Genomic DNA, 23,523 nt, shown 5'->3' with positions numbered 1-23,523 from the left:
GTGAATCCATAGCAGTGTTTAGATGCTGCCTGGCACAGAGTGAGTACTCAGTGTATGTTCACTGCCATCATTAGCAGTAGTGGTAGAAGTAGAGCCTTGCTGACCCTGAGCTCTTACTGGAGCCTCAGGTTTCTGGTCTGGAGGTCCAGAAGGATGAGCAAGAATCAGCCATTCTCTTCCCAGGCAGAAGGCAATTCAGGTGGAAAATGGAGAAGCGGGACTTCCCTTCCAGCCTGGGCCAGACAGCTGGATAAATGTGGTGACTTCTTTTGGGCTTCCATTCCTTTTAGAGGAGAGCCACTGACCTGTGAGGGTCTGTCCACACCTCGGAAACACTTCTGAAGAAGGCCCAGACCCCTGTCTGTGGGTCGGCACTGGGCCTGGTGTAGCTCACCCCCAATCCATCCCTGCCAGGCTTTCCCCGCCTCCCCAGTCTCCTTTATTCCCTTGCAGTGGAAATGTAGGCAGCAGGCTCAGGTGAGCACCTTCCCCAGCCTACAGCTCTGAATGGGCCTTGGGAGCTGGGGCAGCTGGGGACAGAGACAGGACGGCGACTTGGAGGCCCTAGACTCTGTCGCTAGGCACGTCTGGGCCCAGGATGGGTGCTGGCCTGGCCCCTGGCATCCTTTCTTCTCTTGGTAAGTGTTGGCTTGGGGAGAGGAGGCCTGACAAGCAGCTCATTGTGAGTGCCTGCTGATGGGCTGGCTTGTGTGAGCCCATGGGCATGAGAGCCTAACCCCCATCCCCTTTTACTTTAGGGGGTTGGGGTGGGGGCGGTGCTTTCTGCCAATCCCTGCACACGCATGCTTGCTGACTCCTTCTTGGTTGCCATGGGAACCTTGTCATAGTGATGGCTGCTTGGGAGAGAGAGGAAGGGGTGGCTGGATAGAGATAGTTCTGTCTATGGCGGGTTCCTCACTCAGTCCTGGTGCCGCTTTTCTTCCTCTTTACAGGGAAGCCTGCCAGGATCTGGCTTGGGAGCACACCCTGGGCGGCCTGGTGTCCTTTCTAGAGGCCCTTGCCCTTCGCAAGGGAACCTGGGACTTGACCTGGTCAGCCCTAGTTGTGCGTGGTCTGGCCCCTCCACTCCTAGAAAGGAAGAAGAGCTGGGGCCTGAGAATGTCCACCAGGCCCTGGCATCTGGGAAGGGGGCTCCTGGTCTGGCATCAGGGAGGGGAGCTCCTGGTCTGGCATCAGGGAAGGGGGCTCCTGGTCTGGCATCAGGGAGGGGAGCTCCTGGTCTGGCATCAGGGAGGGGAGCTCCTGGTCTGGCATCAGGGAAGGGAGCTCCTGGTCTGGCATCAGGGAGGGGAGCTCCTGGTCTGGCATCAGGGAAGGGAGCTCCTGGTCTGGCATCAGGGAGGGGAGCTCTTAGCCTCCTGCATGCAGCCCCCGTAGGCATTGGCAGAGGCTCTGGCCCCCTCTAGAGCTTAGTCCTGGCTCTGGGAATGTGGCCCAGAGCTGTGGGAGCATCCAGTTCCTTCTCTTCCCCACCCTGGCCCTGCGCTTTGCCTCCCCAGCAGTGGGCAAGCTGTCTTCTCTCCCCTGGCGAGATGCTGATTTCTAGGGCTTCCGATCCAATCGGGAGTGTGTGCGTTTGTGTCACACAGACCTGGATATGGCACCATCACTTTCCATAATATACCCTTGGGCAAGTCATTTAAACTCTCTCAGCTTCAGTTTTCTCGTCTGTAAAATTAGGCAAATAATAGGCACCTCACAGGTTTATAGTGAAGCACACATGAATTAATTTATGGAAAGTACTTTGAACATAGATCTGATATATGCTGAGTGCTCAATAAATGTTAACAACTGCTGTTTTGATGATGTTGATATTGTTATTACTATTGTATTACAAAAGTTGGCTGGGTATGGTGGCTCACGCCTGTAATCCCAGCACTTTGGGAGGTCAAGGTGGATGGATCACAAGGTCAGGAGTTTGAGACCAGCCTGGCCAACATGGTGAAACCCCATCTCTACTAAAAATACTAAAATTAGCTGGGTGTGGTGGTGTGTATCTGTAATCCCAGCTACCCAGGAGGCTGAGGCAGGAGAATTGCTTGAACCCAGGAGGCGGAGGTTGTAGTGAGCTGAGATGGCGCCAAGGTACTCCAACCTGGGCAACAGAGCAAGATTCCATCTCAGGGGAAAAAGAAGTTGCCCATGTCCTCTAGGGGCACATAAGCATCCCTCCTTTTCCTCTGGCTCACGGGGGTAGTGGCAGCTTGGCAATCAGTGTGAGACAGGGACCTGCGGGAGCCCCCTTCCAGCTGCCTGACCCAGGGCTCTCTCCATCCTGGACAGGATCCGGCCCCAGCTGTCAAAGGAGAAGATTGAGGGCTGCCACATCTGTACATCCGTTACCCCAGGAGAGCCCCAGGTCCTGCTGGGGAAGGACAAGGCTTTCACCTATGACTTTGTCTTCGACCTGGACACCTGGCAAGAACAGATCTATTCCACCTGTGTGAGCAAGCTCGTCGAGGGCTGCTTTGAGGGCTATAATGCCACGGTGCTGGCCTATGGGCAGGTAAGCCATCTTCACACCCACCTATGGCTGCCCCAGCCTTGGTCTCCCTGCATCCAATGAGAAGGCCCCACCTTCACAGCAGCTGAGACACAGCTTCAGGGTTTTGTCTGTTGTCTAAGGATGCTGCTGCACCGCTGGTTAGCAGAGGGAGGGCTGTCAGTCAGAGACTTCCCCAGAGCGTGGCTGCAGGACCAAGAAAGCAGCCGGGGAACCAGGCTGGGAGGTGGATGAGCTAAGGGGATTTGGCCCAGGCCCAGGGTTTGCTGGTGCCCCCAAAGGGTGTGGAGTTACACTCCCCTATCTTTGCCAATGCAGACGGGGGCCGGGAAGACGTACACCATGGGTACTGGCTTCGACATGGCAACAACGGAGGAGGAGCAGGGCATCATCCCGAGGGCCATCGCACACCTCTTTGGGGGCATTGCCGAGCGCAAGCGTCGGGCGCAGGAGCAGGGTGTGGCTGGACCTGAGTTCAAAGTCAGCGCCCAGTTTCTGGAGGTACTATGGCCTCATAGGGCGGACAGGTGGGAGGCTTGGGGGACCATGGAAGCTGGGCCTTCCTCCAGTGCAGTGGAATGAGCCCAGGGAATCATGGAGGCATCTCCAGGTGATGAGTTCCCTGCTACTGAAAGAATCCAAGCAAGGGTGGAGGACTACTTGGTGGGACACTTAAAAGGGGTTCCTGCGTCAGATGGAGCTTGAGTTGATGACCTGTTTGATCCCTTCACACCTGACTGGTTTCAGCTCTGACACTGATTACCCTTGTGACCTTGAGCTAGTCATTTTACCACACTGAGCCTCATCTGCAAAATGGGGTGATACTGGCCTTCTCTGTGTCCCCCCTTAGCCTCAGGGCAGCCTATCCTGCCCCTCTGGCTCAGGTGCTTCCTGCCCCCTGAGTCTTCTCTGACCCCAGGCAGGAAGGTCCTCCAGGAAAGGTCTTTCTGTGCACCCACTCTTCCTGTCTCTGGGACAATGTCAGGCCCAGACTGGCAGCTGGGGAGGGGCTTTTAGTGGGAAGCAGGGGGTCTCATCTTGATCCCCACCCAGTAAGGGCGCCTACCCATAAACCCCGGAGCTCTGATTGTATCCAGGTTGCCCTCTGAGGGAAGCATGTGGCCTTGGCCCTCTCCAGGCCTTCCCCAACCCCAGCCTCTGCCTATTACAATACAACTTCCCCTCCTGGGCACACAGGTGGTGGCTTGCCCTCTAGGGTACCCTGCATTTTAGAATTTGGAGGTTTTCTTAGTTCCTCTGGACTTTCGCTTCTAATAAATGAACTGACTATGTGGTGTGTGACTGTGCTCCTATCTGTGCGTGTAGGTTGTCTGTGTGTCTATGTCTGTATGTCTGTGTGTCTCTGTGTCTTGTGCGTCTGTGTGTGTGTGTCTGTGTATGTGTGTCTCTGTGTCTCTGTGTGTGCCTCTGTGTCTGTGTCTATGTGTCTCTCTGTGTAACTCTGTGTCTCTGTGTGTGCTCATTGTGTGGATGTGTCTATATGTCTCTGCGTGTCTGTGTCTATGTATGTGTATCTGTGTGTCTGTGTGTGCAAGTCTTTGTGTGTGTGTCTGTGTATGTGTGTCTGTGTCTCTGTGTGTGCCAATCTGTGTGTCTACGTGTCTCTGTGTGTGTGTGTCTATGTGTCTCTGTCTTTGCGTCTGTTTCTGTGTGTGCACATCTGTGTATGTGTGTCTGTGTATATGTCATATGTCTCTGTGTGTGCATGTCTGTTTATGTGTGTCTGTGTCTGTGTGCACGTGTGGGTGTCTATGTGTCTCTGTGTGTGCATGTTTGTGTGCACATCTGTGTACGTGTGTATCTGTGTATATGTGTCTATATGTCTGTGTGTGCATGTCTGTGTATGTGTGTTTGTGTGTCTCTGTGTGTGCGTTTGTGTCTGTCTATGTGTGTGTGTGTGTGTTTGTGTCTGTGCATGTGTGTCTATGTGTCTCTGTGTGTGTGCTTTTGTGTCTATGTGTCTGTGTGTGTGCTTTTGTGTCTGTGTGTCTATGTGTCTGTGTGTGTGTGTCCGTGTCTGCGTGTGTCTATGTGTCTGTGTGTGTGCATTTGTGTCTGTGTCTATGTGTGTGTGTGTGTCTGTGTCTGTGCATGTGTGTATGTGTCTCTGTGTGTGTGCATTTGTGTCTGTGTATCTATGTGTCTGTGTGTGTATATTCATGTTTGTGTCTGTGTCTGTGTATCTGTGTGTCTGTGTGTGTGTGTATATCCGTGTCTGTGTCTGTGTGTCTATGTGTGTGTGTCCATGTCTGTGCATGTGTGTCTGTGGCTCTGTGTCTGCGCATCTGTGTCTGTGTGTGTGTCTATGTGTGTCTGTGTTCATGTCCGTGTCTGTGCATGTGTCTCTGTGTGTGTGCGTCTGTGTCTGTGTGTGTGTGTGTGTGTCTGTGTTCATGTCCGTGTCTGTGCATGTGTGTCTATGTGTCTCTGTGTGTGCGCGTTTGTGTCTGTGTGTGTCCGTGTCTGTGCATGTGTGTCTGTGTCTCTGTGTGCGCATCTGTGTCTGTGTGTCTGTGTTCATGTCTGTGTCTGTGCATGTGTGTCTGTGTCTCTGTGTGTGCGCATCTGTGTCTGTGTGTGTGTCTGTGTGTGTGTGTGTGTCTGTGTCTGTGCACGTGTGTCTATGTCTCTGTGTGCGCGTCTGTGTCTATGTGTGTGTGTACGTGTGTGTCTGTGTTCATGTCCATGTCTGTGTCCTGCTGCTTGTGTGTCTCAATAAGCGTCTCTCTCACATCTCTTTGTTTTCGTCCCTCCCCTATCCTGTTGCTGTGGAGAAGCCCCAGAGAGCAGGTTCCTGGAAAATCAGTTCCATACGGTGAACCACAAGTGATGCAGTGTGTCTGCCCCAACACAGACAGACAGACAGACAGTCAGACACTGTGGGCCCCCATCTGCACCATCCTTTCCATCTCCTCCTTCCCATTCATGTGGGATATTTCAGTCTCTTCAGGGCTGTCAAAGCTTGGATGTCCAAGAGCTGCAGCCTCCCCCGAGCCCCACAGCATTTTCTTGGCTGCTGCCCTGTCTGCCCCATCCCTATTCCACTCCCCAGCCCTCACTCCCTACCTGCTGAGCATCCCAGATTTCAGCAGGTGACACTTGCCCTGCCAGCAGTTCCAAACACAGGAGTTTTCTTGGCTGAGACCGTCTGAAATGGGGTGACTGCTCCAGGCCAGGCCCCCTCACCACGATGGTCTCACCAGCCCTCTCCAGGACGCCGGTGGCGTGCTCTCCATGCCCACCTGCTGCCTAGCATAGGGCAAGGCACACAGGCATGTTCCTCCCCTCAAGAGCTTGTTGTCACCTCAGAGACCGCAGGGTCAGGGCACAGCTCCCCTGGTCTCCACTGAGCTCTGTCTCTGCTCTCCCTCACCTGGAGTCACATCCCCACCCGCTCTTTCCCACTCCAGGAATACAACAGGATCTGCTCAAACTGTGGCCACCTCTTCCTCGTCTCCTGCATCTTAGAGCCCCATCCCTTTGTCCTCCGTCTGTCCTTAGCCCCTGCTGGGACCGAGCTGCTGGCTGCTGGTTCCTTGGGGAGTCAGGAGCAGTGTGCAGCCTCAGGTCCCAGCTGCCTCCTGCCCCTATCCTTCAGAAAGGCCGTGGGATTCAGAACCCAGAGGGGACCCAGAGCCTCAGTTTGCACATCTATAAAACAGAGATGGTTTACAGGCATGTGGCAGCCACCTGGGGCCCCACTGCATGCCATATGCATTCAGCTGTTTCCTTCCTCACAGCTCTACAATGAGGAGATCCTTGACCTGTTTGACAGCACCCGTGACCCTGACGCCCGCCACCGCAGGTCCAACATCAAGATCCACGAGGACGCGAACGGTGGCATCTATACCACCGGCGTCACCTCTCGCCTCATCCACTCCCAGGAGGAGGTGAGCATCTGCTGGAGGTCTGGAACAGGCCCGGGGCATCCCAAAAGGGCAGGGGCTGGCACCACGGTAGTCCCGAGCCCTCAATTCTGCCTCCGTTTCCAGCTGATCCAGTGCCTGAAGCAGGGGGCCCTGTCGCGCACCACAGCGAGCACCCAGATGAACGTACAGAGCTCACGCTCCCACGCCATCTTCACCATCCACCTGTGCCAGATGCGCGTGTGCACCCAGCCCGACCTGGTGAGGAGCCTGCGGGGGGTCCGGGAGCCAGCTTGCTATAGGGGCATCCCAGGAAGGGCACAATGAGGAGCCACAGATCCAGAGACAGCAAACAAGATTGAGGCTAGCCTCTGCCATTTGTTGATTTTTATGTATTTTTCTTGAGCCTCAACTGCCCTATTTGTAAAATGGGTTAATGATCTCTCTATCGTGGTATTGTGAGGATTAAATGGAAATCAGGCTTGTGCAAGTACTGTGCACACTGTCAGACGCTGCGCATGTGTGGAGGACAGTGTAACACATTCGGCCGTCTGCCCTGCCTCTCCCAGTCGGCAGTACTGTGAGCAGGGAAGCCAGCGAGGTGGGCGAGGGCTGGGTGAGTCAGAACTGACTTCTGCTGCAGGTGAATGAGGCGGTGACCGGGCTTCCTGATGGTACCCCTCCCTCCAGTGAGTATGAGACACTCACCGCTAAGTTTCACTTTGTGGACCTGGCCGGCTCAGAGCGGCTGAAGCGGACAGGGGCCACCGGCGAGCGGGCCAAGGAGGGCATCTCCATCAACTGTGGCCTGGTAGGCACATGGCGGGTCATCAGCCCCAGCACCCACCACTCACACAGCTCAGTCTCAGACCCCTCCAAGGCCCCGCGATCCCATGCCTGCTGAGTCCTCCTTGGACATCTTGCCGGTTAGCCCTTCACTCCCAGACCTCACCCCTGCCCCCAACTTCCCGATTTCACCAGCGTATCCATCTGCCTGTAAACCCACCCAGAGAGCAAGAGAGCTGCTGGGGCCAGAGAGGCAGTACAGATGACTTGGGGATTGTCTTGTCCCTCCCTTCCTCCCTCCACTCCCTGGGTGACTCTTGAGTGCCAGGGTCTGTCTCCCGCAGCTGGCCTTGGGCAATGTGATCAGCGCCTTAGGGGACCAGAGCAAGAAGGTGGTGCACGTTCCCTACAGGGACTCCAAGCTCACTCGGCTCCTCCAGGACTCGCTGGGGGGCAACAGGTATCTGGTGACAACACCCAGGAAGGGGATGGGGAGGCAGGGAGATTCCTGGAAGATACTGGTGTGTGGGTGTACATGCCTGCCCGGAGGAGGAGGCCGCCCCATCCTAGGCTGCAGGTTTGGGAGGTAGGAACCTTGAGGTGCTTCATGACCTTTAGACAGCTATGGTCAGATGCAGTTTCCTTATCAGTAAAATAGGGGGAGATGTTCCTAAGGAAAGCCCTGTGGCCCAGATGAGACGATAGATGGGAAATGCTAGAAAATGCAGAGCTGGCCGGGCGTGGTGGCTCTCGCCTGTAATCTCAGCACTTTAGGAGGCCGAGGAGGATAGATCACCTGAGGTTAGGAGTTCAAGACCAGCCTGGCCAACATGGTGAAACCCTGTCTTAAAAAAATAATAAAAAAGAAAAGAATAAAAGGAAAATGCAGGGCTGTGGCTCATCCTCATCACCAAGCAAAGGACTCTGGCAATTGAGTATCACTGCATCCTTAGCCTTGGTAGCTGCCTTTGCTGTGGTTACCTGCTGTTGCCGTGGAAACTCCCAGCCAGGTGGTCCAGATGCCCACATCCCAGGGTCTGTCCTCCTGAATGCCCAGGTCCTTTGGGCATTAAGGCAGTGGGGGAATGGGATGGGAGCAGGACCTCTGCTCTGAGGCAATGCTCTGGAGACTGGCTGGGTCCCTCACCCTCACACCAGCCTTTCTGCACCCCCAGCCAGACCATCATGATCGCCTGTGTGAGCCCCTCAGACCGAGACTTCATGGAGACCCTCAACACACTCAAATATGCCAATCGGGCCCGCAACATCAAGAATAAGGTGGTAGTGAACCAGGACAAGACCAGCCAGCAGATCAGTGCACTGCGGGCTGAGATTGCCCGGCTGCAGATGGAGCTGATGGAGTATAAGGCGGTGAGCATGCTCCTGGGCATTGCCCAGCACTCCTCCTTGGAGCTAGTGTGCCCTCTCCCCCAGCTTCACCCTGACTCTCACCTCCCTGTCACCCACCATCCACTTTGGACGTGACTCTTGAGCATCGGTTGTGTGCCAGACATGATGCTCACTATTAGGGACTCACCCAGGTGAATCACGCACAGTCTGAGCCCTCAGGATTTTAGAATATTAAGTTGGAGGAAGAAGGGCTCCCCGGCTTTTGTTGCATGGATCTTATTGGACACGGAAGACACTCTCCAGGGAGTTTTCATGTCTGCTGAACGTGTTGTGTGGGAACAGATGAGACTGCTAGACTGGCACAGAATCGTTGGTAGAAGGGACCGCAGGAGTATTTCAGTGTGCTGCAGAGGAGAGAGTTGGCCTTATCTGCTTGGACGGTCGGGGAGGGCCTCACGGAAAAAGGGACCTTTTATATGGATTTTGCAGAATGAATGAGATAACAACAAAATGAGATGGGACAGGCATTCTAGGTAAGGGACAAGCCATGCACAGAGAAACAGAGTGGGAGAAAATGGGTCCTTTGGGGGCGTGTCTAATTCCATGTGACTAAGGCAGAAGTCACCAGCTGGTAGTCCATGGCCTGAATCTGGCACATAGATGAGTTTTGGTTTGGCTTGCACTTGTTTTAAAAGAAGACAACTTAGTTGTCAACCTTTCTGAAAGTCAGAGAGTTTCAGATTTGCTGGAACTACTTCTGGTACTGAGTTGGCTGGAGTGGCATAGGGGCTGCTGCGCCTTGTATACTGAGTCTGGGACTCTGAGCTCCAGTCTCTACCACTCCCTATTGTCTCGCACCCAGCCTGACTCATTTGTGCCAGCTGCCTGCAGAGAGGGTTTTGACCCTTGGACTAGTGTTTATGGAGATACATGAAAGTACACCGTGGAAAGGTAGATCAAGTAAGATCGTGAGAGGCCTTGGGTGGCTGCTTACAAAAGTTGGACTGTTTATTGTCAAGGAGAACTGTGTAAGGTTTTTGAGCACTGGGGGCCAGGAGCTGTGTTTTAGGAAACCTGTGGCAGGGGAGAATGGTGGTGCTGCCATCTCCAGGGGAAGGCCAGGGCGCTGGCAGAGGGACGGGCGTCGTCAGCCCCTTCCCCCGCCTGCGAGCTCTGCTGCCTGACCGCTCTCCGTCACCCCTGCTCCCAGGGCAAGCGAGTGATCGGGGAGGATGGTGCCGAGGGCTACAGTGACCTGTTCCGGGAGAATGCCATGCTGCAGAAGGAGAATGGGGCTCTGCGGCTCCGGGTGAAAGCCATGCAGGAGGCCATTGACGCCATCAACAACCGCGTCACCCAGCTCATGAGCCAGGAGGCCAACCTGTTGCTGGCCAAGGCCGGTGAGTTGGGGTGTGCCAGGGCAGCTCAGAGCACCAACGAGCTAGGACCCCCTCTCCCCACACCCACCCTAGAGCATCGGGTGGGCTAAGCCAGCCAGTCAATTCACAGTTCAGCTCATTCATGCATTTTTTTCACTTGATTTTAAAACATCTTTGTATGGCACAAGTAATACATGAACACTTCCTGCTTGTTCAACATGCAAACAATCCATCACTAAATGAAGTGAAAGGTTAAAATTGCCTCTCCCTGAACCCTCCACCCCAGGCCCGCTCTAGTTCTCAGAAGGAACCTCCGTGAGCAGCTTGGTGTGTATTTTCCCACACCGTTCTCAGTATTTGTTTCAAGTATGAATATGTATTCATATATATTCTTAATGTGCGTACTATATAGACTACTTTTTCTATGTATGAGATTATATATATTGCTCCAAGACTTTCCTTTTACATTTAGCATTCTGTTTTAGAAATCTTTCCATAGTAAACCTACTTTGGGTTCACGCCTGTAACCCCAGCAACTTGCAAGGCCAAGGCAGGAGAATTGCTTGAGCCCAGGAGTTTGAGACCAGCCTGGGCAACACAGGGACACCTAGTCTCTGCAAAAAAATACAAAGATCAGCCAGGTGTGATGGCACATGTCTGTAGTTCCTATTACTTGGGAGCCTGAGATAGAAGGATTGCCTGAGCTCAGGAGGTCGAGGCTGTAGTCAGCTGTGACACTAGCCTGGGTGACAGAGCCAGACCTTGGCTCTAACCAAAAAATTAAAATTAAAAAAACAAACAACAAAACCGACTTCTCTTCATCTTCTGCCGTGGTGTCCCATATGTGATAATGATGAATAAATTTATTATCACAGGCTTCTAGTGATGGGCATTCAGGTTGTTTGCAGTTTCCTGCTGTTGCCGACAGTGCTTGTATACCTCTGTGCAAAGTATTTTTTGATATAGATTCCTTTTTGGAAAAGGCTCACATGAGCTACCCTATTACAGGCACAGATATAAGAGCAGTAGTCCAGAGGTGAAGGCCCTTGCTATTTATCTTTCTTCTTCTTTTTTTTTTTTTTTTTTTTTTTGAGATGGAGTTTTGCTCTTGTTGCCCAGGCTGGAGTGCAATGGTGTGATCTTGGTTCTCTGCGGCCTCCGCCTCCCGGGTTCAAGCGATTCCCCTGCCTCAGCCTCCCAAGTAGCTGGGATTACAGGCATGCATCGCCACACCTGGCTAATTTTGTATTTTTAGTAGAGACAGGGTTTTTCCATGTTGGTCAGGCTGGTCTCGAACTCCTGACCTCAGGTGATCCGCCCACCTCAGCCTCCCAAAGTGCTGGGATCACAGGTGTGAGCCACCGTACCCGGTCTGTCTGTCTTTATCGCACCCTCCTTCCCCGCCTCCCACTCCAGGCGACGGCAATGAGGCCATTGGTGCACTCATCCAGAACTACATCCGGGAGATCGAGGAGCTGCGGTGAGTGAGCTGCGGCAGGTGTGCAGCCTGCCCCCACCCCGCAAAGGTGAGGCCAAGGGCATTGGTGGCTTACCCGGCCCCGCCCACTCGCTCTTCCTGCGCAGGACGAAGCTCCTGGAGAGTGAAGCCATGAACGAGTCGCTGCGCCGCAGCCTCTCACGGGCCTCCGCTCGGAGCCCGTACTCCCTGGGTGCTTCTCCGGCTGCCCCGACCCTTGGGGGCAGCCCGGCCAGCTCCATGGAGGATGCCTCGGAGGTGATCCGCAGGGCCAAGCAGGACCTGGAGCGGCTAAAGAAGAAGGAGGTCAGGCAGCGGAGGAAGAGGTTAGTGGAGTGCAGTCCCCGTCCCCGAGAGCCCTCAGACCGCCCCGGTGGACACTGCCCAGCCCCCAGGAGGACTGCTGCCCACCCGTGTTTAGGAGGGAACCCCCACTCCCCCAGCCCCAGGGGCTGCCTCAGTATTGCTTGGGAATTCATGGCTCAGACTTGCTCAGCCTTTTGGACAGCCCTCTTCCCCCACATTCTCCCATGCCATATGCTTTCCCCCAAGGAGAGGAAAGACTGAGCTGAGCCAAGGTCAGTTCTGGGTGGCCCTGGGGAAGAGTAGTGGGGTTCTCTGCAGAGTAGGCGCTAGCGCCCTCCCCGCCCTCTGGTGAGAGCCTTCCTGTGCTCCTGCCCCGCATGTGTACCCAAGGCAGGGTAGCCTTCCTAATCCAGCCTCCCCGTGCTCCCTGAGCAGCCCTGAGAAGGAAGCATTCAAGAAGAGGGCAAAACTCCATCAGGACAACAGTGAGGAGACGGATGAGAATGAGGCAGAGGAGGTAAGGAGCACGGCTGCTGGGGTTGGGGGACCCCCCCCACATCCTTGTACAGAGTGAGGGAGGTGGCTGGGTCTGCATCCAGTTGATCCTTGTACTTCCTTATATCACTGACTGGTTACCATGGTGATCTCCCTCCCCTAGGCCCCCACCTCATCCCAAATGGATGATGTAGGCAGGGAGGCCCTCCCAGAGGAATTCCTCCAGGGTGTTGGGGGAGGTGGTGCTCTTCCAGGAGTCGGGGGGTGGGCAGGGGGCTCTGCTGTGGCCTGTCCCAATCCCCACCCTCCTGACACACCTGAGGCACTGTGTCAGGACGCACCTCTGCTTCTGGGCTCCCCTCTCTGAGGCCACGCCCACTTCAATGGTGCTTGGTGCCCAGGAGGAGGAAGAGCGAGACGAGAGTGGCTGTGAGGAGGAGGAAGGGCGCGAGGATGAAGATGAGGACTCGGGCAGTGAAGAGAGCCTGGTGGACTCAGACTCAGACCCCGAGGAGAAGGGTGTGTGGGCCTGGGCTGTGGGCTGTGGGGAATGCAATGCCTGGCCGCCAGTGCCTGGGGGTGGGTCAGGCCCTGCTAGAGCTCTCTAAGATAATGGTGTCCAAGCCCCAGAACTCCCAGGCATGAAACAATGACAACAGCAGTCATCATGGTGATGGCAGTAAACCCTTCCTGGTCATTCATAGGTGCCATGCACTGGGCTCACCTTAACCCTTGGCATGGGTTGGTTCTTTCAGTCTTCACTGCAACTGTGTGCATAGGTGTGATGAGCGTCCCTATATTACCACCGAAGAACAGCTCACAGGGGTTTAGTGACCTTCCCAGTGCGGTCCATGCAGAGCGAACGTGAACGTAGGCCTGACTGGTGCCAAAGCCCTCTCCTCTAAATGGAGACGCTGCCCCTTAAGCCCTGCCTGCTGCCAGCGCTAGCCCTGGGCGCGCAAAGTGCTCTTAGTCGCCCCACCTTCCTCCACCCAAGCTGGTCCCATGTCATCTACGGCAGGTGAATGTTGGCCTTGGGCGCGGCTGGGCTGGGAAGGATATGTAGACCCCCACTAGCTCCTGAGCCCCGCCTTGTCTTTCGGGGACTGCTCTTTACATGTGTTGCTCCTTCTGGCCACATTCTACCTGCGTTGGGATTTATCATTTTGCCCAGCCTCTGGTCACTGATTGGTCATGGCTGACCAAAGGAGAGTCCCAGCGCCCAGGACTGGCGCATCTGCCCCCCATTTTGCCCCTTGCCCTGTTGCTGGGCTGAGCCTGGCTGTGCCCCCGTAGAGGTGAACTTCCAGGCGGACCTGGCCGACCTGACGTGCGAAATCGAGATCAAGCAGAAGCTCATCGACGAGCTGGAGAACAGCCAGCGGCGGCTACAGACGCTCAAGCACCAGTACGAGGAAAAGCTGATTCTGCTGCAGAACAAGATCCGGGATACGCAGCTGGAGCGAGACCGCGTGCTGCAGAACCTCAGTAAGGCCAGCGCCACACCCCCACCCCATCCATTCCCTCCCTTTCCCATGAGCCCCTCCTCTGTCAACAGCAACTGGCTTGTTGGGGCTGTCCTGGCCTTCTAGGCAAGGGACTTGCGAGCCTAGTTCCTATGAAACATAATTGATTTTTTTTTTTTTTTTTTTTTTTTTTTTTTTACCGATTTATGGGTTTCTCTCTTTTTCCCCCTCTTTTTTTTTTTTTTGTCTGTCACCCAGCCTGGAGTGCAGTGGCACAATCTTAGCTCACTGCAACCTCCGCCTCCCAGGTTCAAGTGATTCTCCCGCCTCAGCCTCCCGAGTAGCTGGGACTACCAGCATGCGCCATCACACCTGGCTAGTTTTTGTATTTTTTAGTAGAAACGGGGGTTTCACCACGTTGGCCAAGATGGTCTCAAACTCCTGACCTCATGATCCACCCTCCTTGGCCTCCCAAAGTGCTGGGATTACAAGTATGAGCCACTGCGTCCGGCCAGGATTCTTCATATACCTAGGCACGGGAACGTGACACTCGCAGCCTTTCCTCCTGCATTCAGTTCCTTGAGTCTTTTTCTTTGGACCTGTTTATAAACCTTCTCCCATTGTACCTTCCTCATGCTGCTCTTCAGCCCATTCATTCCATTTTCTATTTGTTCGTTCATTGATTTACTTACTCAGCAATCACATGTTGAATATGTCTAATAGTGCAGACATTTTTCTAGTACTAGAGGTATTGGAGTGGGCAAAATCCCCGCTCTCATGGAGCGTACATTCTAGTGGGGAAAGACGGGCATAACCAAAAAAGCAGACTCTATAGCATGTTCGATGGCGATAAGTATGAAAAAAATGTAGCCAGGAAGGGGAACAGGAACTGCTGAAGAGCGAGTTGGTGTTTTTTAAAGATGGTCGTGGAAGACTTCACTGGGAAGGTGACATTTGAGCAAAGACTTGCAGGAGGCGAGAGAGTGCTGGAGCTGAACCAGCCAGGGGAAGCGCGTCCCAGGCAGAGGGAACAGAAGATGCCAAGGCCATAAAGCTGCCATGTGCCTGGCATGTTGGCAGAATGACGAGGGGCCCAGGATGGCTGGAGCACAGTGAGAGGGGACAGGCCAGAGAAGACACGTGGGGCCACATCATATCATTGTACACTGAGGGAGTACATTGCCTTATACTCTGAGGGAGATGGGATGTGTGTCGTTTCAAGAGAGCTACGTGATGCAGAATGTCAAAGCGTTTTTAAAAGATGACCCCGGCTGCTGCACTGGGGGGATGAAAGTGGAAGCTGAAGACCACTTAGGAAACGGTTACCAAGACCGTAGGAGAGGTGGTGAGAAGTCAGGGGGCGGTGAGAAATCAGACTCTGGGTGTATTTTGCAGGTTGAGGTAGAAGGCTTTGCTGATTGCTGGGAGGTGTGTGTGGGGGAGAGGGGAGCCAAGGACGCCTCAGGGTGTGAGCTTCTGGAAGGAGGTGATGCTGTGTACTGAGGTGGGGCAGGGGTGGAAATGAGGAGTTGGGTCTTGTACCTGTAAGTTGGAGATGTCTGTTGGTAGTTCAGGAAGGAGAGGGTGAGAGTGGAGAATCAGCTTATTCCTTCTGCCCTGGCCCACACCACTCTGTCTTCTCTTGCCAACTCTTTCCTCTTCCCACGGGCCCCAGCCCTTTCCTCCAATACTGGATCATGGGTCAGAACCAGCCAGGATGAGTGAACTACAGGACCCTCGTGGGAAGCTGGGGACCAGGGGCTCGGAGATCTCAACACAAAAACACCCCTGCACATTCCAATAGGATGTCAGAGCAGGAAGGGGCCTTGGGCATCATTCAAATGAGGCAACAGGCTCAGAGGGTGTGACTTGCCCGAGGTCATGCAGTGAGACTGGAACAGAGGCTCCTACATTCCCCCTTGATGACCCTATGTTTAGTGGGAGCCCTTGGGGACCCAGCACCAACAGCTGCCTCTGGTTGCTCTCAGGCACCATGGAGTGCTACACGGAGGAGAAGGCCAACAAGATCAAGGCAGACTATGAGAAGAGGCTGCGGGAGATGAACCGGGACCTGCAGAAGCTGCAGGCTGCCCAGAAGGAGCACGCCCGGCTGCTCAAGAACCAGTCACGCTACGAGAGGGAGCTGAAGAAGCTGCAGGCTGAGGTGGCTGAGATGAAGAAGGCCAAGGTAGGGGCTGAGGGTGCGAGGAGTGCGGGCTGGAGTGCATGTGACACCTTGGAATCCACTCACCGTGGTAAAAATAATCATTGCCATCAAGTGTGGATTCTCTTCTCGGCACACAGCATTGCCTAGTTTCACCCCGTCTTGGCCCTGGATATGGTCCTCTTAGCTGAGAGCATCGTCCAAGGTGAAACAACCCACCCAGTAGTGGGGCCAGTGTGCAGAGATGGGGGCTGCATGGGGTTGTGTTCAGGCAGGCGAGGATCTCGGGGACCCCACTCGGTGCTGCCTCCTATAGGGGAGGCCGCGGCACACTCGCTTCGGGTCTGCACGAAGCGCACATGAGGCCCCTCACGTGGGGCACCCCTGGCCCCGAATGATATTAGTAACAGTTACCATCGTTTGAACGTTTACTATGGCCAGGCTCCGGGCTAGTCATCTCACACACAGGATCACATTCAGTCCCTAGAAGAGCCTCATGAGAGGAGTCCTATTATTCTTCCTTTGTGAATGAGAAAGTGAGGCTCAGAGAAGCTAATCCCAGCTCCCAAGAGATAGCACTGGGATTTGAACTTGGTTCTCTGCCTCCTAACCACTATGTGTTTCGGGTGGCACAAGGCCTCCCTTTTCTACTTTGCCACCACTCAGAGTGCTCTAGTCTCTGGGGCCCGGGGTCGGCCCCTGAGCTTCTGGCTTCGGGGACTCAGGTCTTGTGTTTCAGTGTCTGGTGTGTTCTGGCTCCTGCCTGGGGCTCAGCAGATCCCTGCTCCCTTTCAGTCCTCCCTCCCCCTGGGCCCTCACAATCCTACATTCTTGCCTGCTCTGACCCTCAGCCATCAGTGGAGCCCTGCTCTCCACAGCCCTGGGCTAGGCCCTGGGCACTGGTGGCAGCCGCAGCATGCTGTGAAGGACCGGCCTTGGGGACAGAGATGTAGGAAAGGGGTGCTCCCCAGTGCTTGGGGCTGATGGGGCATCTAGGAGCCGTTGGTAGCCACACCCTCATGGCTGACTCCGTGTGCAGAGGAGAGAGGCAGTGCAGTGATGTCAATTCTGAGAAGAGGTGGACCCACAGCTGTCACTGAGGCCCAGCCACCTCACCTGGGCAGGCTCTGTCCCCAAGCCTGAGCTGTAGGTCCAGAGGCTTCATCAACCTGAGCAGAGTAGAGAAGGCCCTGCCTTGCTATGCTCAGACCTGCTTGGCCTGGGCTGGTCCCAGAGAGCCCATTTTTACCATTTCCTTCAGTGTATACACCCTGTGGGGACTTGAGATTCAAGTATGGACTCAAATACCCAGATCACCAGGGCCCCAGACACCCGCTGATGGTTTAGAGGGAGGGACTGATGGGCCTTGGTTATCCCCGGGCTGAAGCAGCACTCCCGCCAGGGGCCTGCACATTCTGCAGCAGCTTCTGTAGCACTTTTGGGTTCACCTGTGTGCAACCCCACTCTGTCTTCTGGCGGTTTCCGGCTCATGTCTCTGCAGGGTATCCCACCCTGTCCTGGCCAGCTCACATCTCAGCTGCGGAGGCCCTGTAGAGCCTCATGAGGGAAGATCCCTATGGCTCTGAAGCCTGACAGATAATATAATGCCAAGATGCATCTGACAGACAGAAGGCTCATGTGTAGACCTGTATTTCCGTCTCCGGATTGCTGAGCTCCTTCAGCCAGGTGCCCGGCTCTGTCCACATGACTTTGCTCTTATGAACCCAGAGCTAGAAGCAGAAAGGAACACCCTTGGGTCATCCCAGGAGGGGCCCAGGTTTTCTGTTGGAGGGACAGAGCCGAGGATTCAAACCAGAAGCCATGAGAGCCAGTGCCCCAGAGTCCTCCCATGGCTGTTCAGCTGCAGGGCCCCAGCGATTCACAGAATGGAACCAGGGTGGGGCCTGAAGCCACAGGGTCTCCCAGGGAGAGGCCACAATGCCTTCCACCCTAAACCTGCAGAGAATGCGGGTCTTGGGCACTCTGGCCTGTTTCTGCTTGTCGTGTGCCTAGAATGTGCTCATCTGTTCTGAGACCTTTGCCTCTGTGGTAGCCACCATGGAGCTTGACCACACATGCAAAGTCATGTGGATGGAACTTTGACCAGGAAGACATAACACCTCCCCAGGAAGCCTTAAGCTCCTGACCCCGGAAGATACGTGACACCTTGGGTTTGCACACAGCTCCTGGGATGCTGGAGTTTTCAGGTCCACTTTTAGCCAGGGAACAAGAACTGACTTGTTCTTCCAGTCCTGTCAGAGAACACACATTCTGGACCCCAAAGCCCCAGCAGCAGGCAATCCCTCCTCTTCTCTGCATATCCACCCCAACAGACCCTGCCTGCCCTCCTACCCTCCCAGAGAGAAGCCAACCCTGCTAGCCATTAGCCCTGCTCTCTCATGCCATTTCCTCTTTCTTTTTTTTTTTTTTTTTTTTTTTTTTAAAAAAAGACAGTCTTGCTCTGTTGCCCTGGCTGGAGTGCAGTGGCATTAACATAGCTCATTGCAGCCCCAACCTCCTGGACTTAAGCAGTCCTCCCACCTCAGCCTCCTGAGTAGCTGGGACTATGGGCACACACCACCATACCGGGCTAGTTTTTGCATTGTTTTTGGTGGAGACAGAGTCTCACTGTGTTGCCCAGACTGATCTTGATCTCCTAGAATCAAGCAGTCCTTCCACCTCAGCCTCCAAAGTGCTTGTGCTGGGGTTACAGGTGTGAGCCACTGTGCTTGGCCTATTTCCTTTCTTGACTGTTCTGAGGTCAGGGCAGATTGGTGACATTCCTGGTAGTGTCCGAGGCTTCAGTGGCAGAGGAAGGATTGACTGTCGTTTGTTTCTCATGCCCCTGTCTCTTGGAAGGTGTCCAAAGCCCTGTGTTCATTACACTTCTATGTTCTGGGCACCAGGAATAGGGAACGGATGCCACAGGGCCCCACGTCAGTGGCTCCCCAGCACATTGGGTCACCCCCGGCCACACTAATGGTGCTGTCTGCGCCTTTGGCTACATTTCCAACAACTCTGGGGTCCCTAGCTTTGCTGACCTCCCATGGAGCCATCCTTGGGACTGCAGGAAGAGCCAGATTGAGAAGCAATGATTTGTTATCGGAATACGGCCATCCATTACTAGTTTTATGACCGTAAGTCCCTTTGTCTCTCTGAGGCTCATTTCCTTGTTTATAAAACAGGAACGATAATGCCTCTCTTATGATTGTCATGAGGAGGGTGCCTGGCATGCAGCCAGATCTCAGTAAATAGTGGTGGTTTTTATTTCTGTCACTGTGAGCCTGGCCATGGGGGCCCTGACCTTCACTTCAGGCCTGTCTGCAGCTCTGCCTTCAGGAGGGGAGAGGATTACCTGCCTCCAGCAACCCAGGCCAGTTCTGGAATGGCCAGACACAGGACAGTGGCTGTGGGTGGGGGCCACCAGGGGCTGTGGCATTCTGAGCAGGGAGAGCCATGGTTGGGTCCTGCAGAGCGGGCACCTGCACTGCCAGGCTGGCTCTGAGGCCACTCCTTTTGGCAGGTCGCCCAGGTGGCTTCAGCTCCTATGGAGGAGTGGGAGGTGGAACCCCTCACTTCAGAACCCCAGCCCTGAGCCAGTGTTGCCTGGCTCACCACTATCCCTGCCCCTGTCCTCAGAGCTGGCCCCTCCCTGGAGAGTGTGGGCCAGCTGCTTCCTAGCCCTGTCTCAGCACCAGCACCTCTGTCCATCCCAGGTGGCCCTGATGAAGCAGATGCGTGAGGAGCAGCAGCGGCGGCGGCTAGTGGAGACCAAGAGGAACCGGGAGATCGCGCAGCTCAAGAAGGAGCAGCGGCGACAGGAGGTGAGGGGTGGCCCTTGGGCCTCCCAGGAGCCTTTGGCCCTAGCTCTCCCAGCCTCCTGGTACAGCTGGTTGCCCCTCCTGACCAAGCAGGCCTCAGTCTCCACTGTCCTAAGTGGTAATGGCCGTGCTTGGAGGACAGTGCTGCCTGTCAGGAAGAGCAGACCCTGTGGCTTCCGGCCCTACCCCCACATATTAAGAGGAGGGACTTGAGCCCTGGAGCTTGCCCAAGGTGACCAGCAAGCCAGAAATTTGCAGCTTCAGGCCCTGCAGAGAAGCCCAATAGGGCCAAGCCCTCCATGCCAGGATTCCTCCCCACTGGAGGGAAGAAGAGGCTAAGGAAATTGCCCTTGTGGAGAAAGGAGACTTCACTGCAACCACTGGGGAGGGCAGCTCAACTCTGGGTCCCACTTTATCAAGAGTTTGGCTACATGAAAATCACCCTGAAGCCCAGGCTTTTAACTACAGAGCTGGCCAGCCCATGTACAGACAGAGGGGGCCAAGGTGCCTGAGCATGGACTCTAGCCCTCTTCTGTCTCCCACAGTTTCAGATTCGAGCTCTGGAGTCCCAGAAGCGGCAGCAGGAGATGGTCCTAAGGAGGAAGACCCAGGAGGTGAGCTTACTCGTGGGCTGGTGAGGCCCTGCTCCTGCACATGTGGGTGTGCGTGCGTACGTTGCTTGCCTTCTTTTTTATGCCTCCGACTTCCTGGCAGTGGAATAAAGGTGGTATTTCCCAGTTCTGCCAGAGCTGGCAGGGAGGGGAAGCAAGCCCTGCCTGTGACCCTGGCTCTCCCTCCCTCCATTCAGCAGGCATAGTCGGTGTCCAGATTGTGTCCAGCCTATTAGATGGACTTTTCTCAACAAGAGCTCAGGCTGCAGGGTAGACTGCAGGCTTCGTTCCCAAATGCCTGAGCTGTGCATTAAAAAAAAAAAGAAGGTGACAGCCTCTTTTGTGTTCATGTCACATCACACAGAGACCCCTTGGCCCTTTTGCAGCCCAAGCCCGGGCCAGCACAGAGCAGCCTCTGTGTTCTTGCTGCCTGGTACCCCAACCTGGGCCCTTCTGTGTGGCTCCAGGCCACCCTGCTCACCAGCTCCCTCTTTTCTCCCCGCTGCCCCAGGTTTCTGCACTGAGGCGCCTGGCCAAGCCCATGTCTGAGCGGGTGGCAGGGCGTGCAGGACTGAAGCCACCCATGTTGGACTCTGGGGCCGAGGTGTCGGCCAGCACCACCTCATCTGAGGCTGAATCAGGGGCCCGCTCTGTCTCCAGCATCGTGCGCCAGTGGAACCGCAAAATCAACCACTTCTTGGGGGACCACCCTGTGCCTAGTGTCAATGGCACCCGTCCTGCCCGGTAAGGTGGACTGGCAGTACCCTGGCCTGTGCAGGCAGAGGGGGTGAGAATATGCAGCAGGACCTGGGTGAGGGAGAGGGAAGCTCTGGAGAGTGCTCCGGGTTCCCATGACTGTCAACTCCAGGGAGGGAGCTCAGTGGTGCTGCAGAGGTTAAAAGGAGTCCCATCCAATCCCCTTTGCCTATATCTTTCAGAAAGAAGTTCCAGAAGAAGGGGGCCAGCCAGAGCTTCAGTAAGGCGGCGAGGCTCAAGTGGCAGTCCCTAGAGCGGCGGATCATTGACATTGTCATGCAGAGAATGACCATTGTCAACCTGGAGGCCGACATGGAGCGGCTCATCAAGGTGAGCCCTCCTCCCCCTTCTCTCCCATCCCACCATTCTGCCTGTCCTCTGTCACCTCCAACTTCTCCGGCTCTTCAGACCTTTCCCCGTCCCCGACTCCCTCTGCTCATTGTGCCTGGAATTCAGAGGTGCTGGGGGAACCTCACGGACCAGCCTGTGGTGGGAGCTGTGGGCAGGGCTAGGCAGCTACCTGAGACCACTCCTCCATCGCAATCATCTCCTGACCCCAGAAAAGGGAGGAGCTGTTCCTCCTGCAGGAGGCCCTGAGGAGGAAGCGGGAGCGGCTGCAGGCTGAGAGCCCCGAGGAGGAGAAGGGGCTGCAGGAGCTGGCCGAGGAGATCGAGGTGCTGGCAGCCAACATCGACTACATCAACGACAGCATCACTGACTGCCAGGCCACCATCGTGCAGCTGGAGGAGACCAAGGTGTCCGCAGGGCTGGGCCTGGTGGGCGGAAGCGGGCGGGGTGGGTGGCAGGGGCAGCCCCAGGTGACAGGGCTCTCTGCCTCCCGGTCCTAGGAGGAGCTGGACTCCACAGACACATCCGTGGTCATCAGCTCCTGCTCCCTGGCCGAAGCCCGCCTCCTGCTAGACAACTTCCTCAAGGCATCCATTGACAAGGTAAGCTGGAAGCTCCATGGGCACAGATGCCCGTGGCATACCCTAGTGTGAAGCCCGGGGGCCTGGCTCCTCCTCACCTGCATCACTCACAGGCTGGGACAAGCCGCCCAACCTCCTCACCGCCCACACCACAGCTGTGAAGCTGAGAAGATGACCATACCAAGCTTGTAGCTTGTGGCGTGGCTTGAATGAGATGCTGGGGGGTGGAGGGGCACGTGGCCTGGCACCTGACACACAGCAGAGCCTCTGTTAGAGTTGACCTGGGGTGTCTGGCACAGGTGTTCAAAGCCGTGCTGGGCTTGGTTCCGTTGGAGGTAGAGGGAAAAGTGTGTGTATGTGGGAGCAGGAGAAGGACAGACAGATAGACCACATCCCACCTGGGGGCTCACAGCAGAGTGTCAGGTGTTCCTTGGCGTTTCTTGGGCTCCTCTCCTCTCTCCTTGACAGAGAGCTAACCAGAGGATGTGCCTCCTTGCCTCCTGGGGCCTGTGGTCTCTGGGGACAGGCCCTACATGGCATGCATCTGTGTAAGGCTGGAAGGAGGTGGGAGACTCTGCCACCTGACCCCTCCCCCGGCTCCACTGAGCTTCTTCCAGCTCTGCTTCATGTCTGGGGACTCTCTGAGTTTGCCAGGACCACCATAACGAAGTACCGGTCTGGGAGCCTCAAACAAGAGGTTTATTTTGTCATGGTTCTGGAGGGTGGGAAGCCCAAGGTCAAGGTGTTGGCAGGGATGGTTTCTCCTGGGGCCTGTCTTCTCCCTGCATCCTCATATGGTCTTCGCTCTGTGCCTGTCTGTGTCCAAATCTCCCCTTCTTATGAGGATGTCATATTGAAGTAGGGCCCACCTGTATGACCCCAGTCACCTCTTTAAAGGCCCTATCTGCAAATAGTCATATTCTGAGGTAATGGGGCTAGGGCTTCGAATATGAGTTTTGGGGGGACATAACCTGGCCCATAATAGGGTGTGTCCTGAGGTGAGCTTCCCTGATGTGTGTATGTGGGAGCTGAGGGGGCTGGGAGTTCTCTCAGGTGTGTGCCAGGTACATGGGTGATGCTGGGAGCTGGAAGGGAGCCCTCCAAGGTATCTTGAGGGGTAGAGGTTATGCAACATGGAGAACCCCCAATCCCAGACCAGGAGGGGTAACTCCAGGCTTTGTTCCCTGCCCCCAGGGGCTGCAGGTGGCACAAAAGGAAGCCCAGATCCGGCTGCTGGAGGGCCGACTGAGGCAGACAGACATGGCGGGGTCCTCCCAGAACCACCTGCTCCTGGACGCCCTGCGTGAGAAGGCCGAGGCGCACCCCGAGCTGCAGGCCCTCATCTACAACGTGCAGCAGGGTATGGGTAAGGGTGGGCGGACGCTGCCAGCTCCTCGGCATTCCAGTGCTCTTGGGCTCGGACCCCCAGGAGGCCCTCACTTCCCCAGAACCACCCCCAGCCCCTACCAGGAGCCCCGGTCTGATTGCAGCGGGTGACATGCGGGAGGGAGACATCTTCCCTCTCCCACTCTTGAACGGGGCCTCTCACCCTCTTTCTCTCCCTCCTTCCTT

General features: G+C 55.5%; 1 protein-coding gene across 5 annotated transcripts in view; it reads left to right on the top strand.

Annotated features, from left to right (window-relative positions):
- Positions 1–23,523, top strand: part of KIF21B (kinesin family member 21B) — a 54,187-nt gene that overhangs the window by 11,865 nt on the left and 18,799 nt on the right. For 4 of the 5 annotated variants that reach the window (XM_032288682.1, XM_032288680.1, XM_032288681.1 and 1 more), the window contains exons 2-22: positions 2,305–2,527; positions 2,843–3,025; positions 6,286–6,435; positions 6,538–6,672; positions 7,055–7,222; positions 7,542–7,657; positions 8,373–8,568; positions 9,758–9,947; positions 11,343–11,406; positions 11,511–11,729; positions 12,145–12,226; positions 12,606–12,723; positions 13,501–13,692; positions 15,659–15,858; positions 19,551–19,658; positions 20,201–20,269; positions 20,778–21,010; positions 21,205–21,352; positions 21,583–21,777; positions 21,871–21,972; positions 23,146–23,311. In XM_032288682.1, the coding sequence (XP_032144573.1) occupies positions 2,305–2,527; positions 2,843–3,025; positions 6,286–6,435; positions 6,538–6,672; positions 7,055–7,222; positions 7,542–7,657; positions 8,373–8,568; positions 9,758–9,947; positions 11,343–11,406; positions 11,511–11,729; positions 12,145–12,226; positions 12,606–12,723; positions 13,501–13,692; positions 15,659–15,858; positions 19,551–19,658; positions 20,201–20,269; positions 20,778–21,010; positions 21,205–21,352; positions 21,583–21,777; positions 21,871–21,972; positions 23,146–23,311 (3,257 nt within the window). Of the gene's footprint in view, positions 1–2,304; positions 2,528–2,842; positions 3,026–6,285; positions 6,436–6,537; positions 6,673–7,054; positions 7,223–7,541; positions 7,658–8,372; positions 8,569–9,757; positions 9,948–11,342; positions 11,407–11,510; positions 11,730–12,144; positions 12,227–12,572; positions 12,724–13,500; positions 13,693–15,658; positions 15,859–19,550; positions 19,659–20,200; positions 20,270–20,777; positions 21,011–21,204; positions 21,353–21,582; positions 21,778–21,870; positions 21,973–23,145; positions 23,312–23,523 lie in introns of all 5 variants that reach the window. The other variant, XM_032288679.1, reaches the window with a different exon arrangement.

This window comes from Sapajus apella, unplaced genomic scaffold, assembly GCF_009761245.1.
Source record: "Sapajus apella isolate SASKATOON/1434 unplaced genomic scaffold, GSC_monkey_1.0 scaffold22, whole genome shotgun sequence".
Taxonomy (NCBI): domain Eukaryota; kingdom Metazoa; phylum Chordata; class Mammalia; order Primates; family Cebidae; genus Sapajus; species Sapajus apella.
Note: the sequence above shows the minus strand (reverse complement) of the source record. Positions and strands in the feature narration are given on the sequence as shown.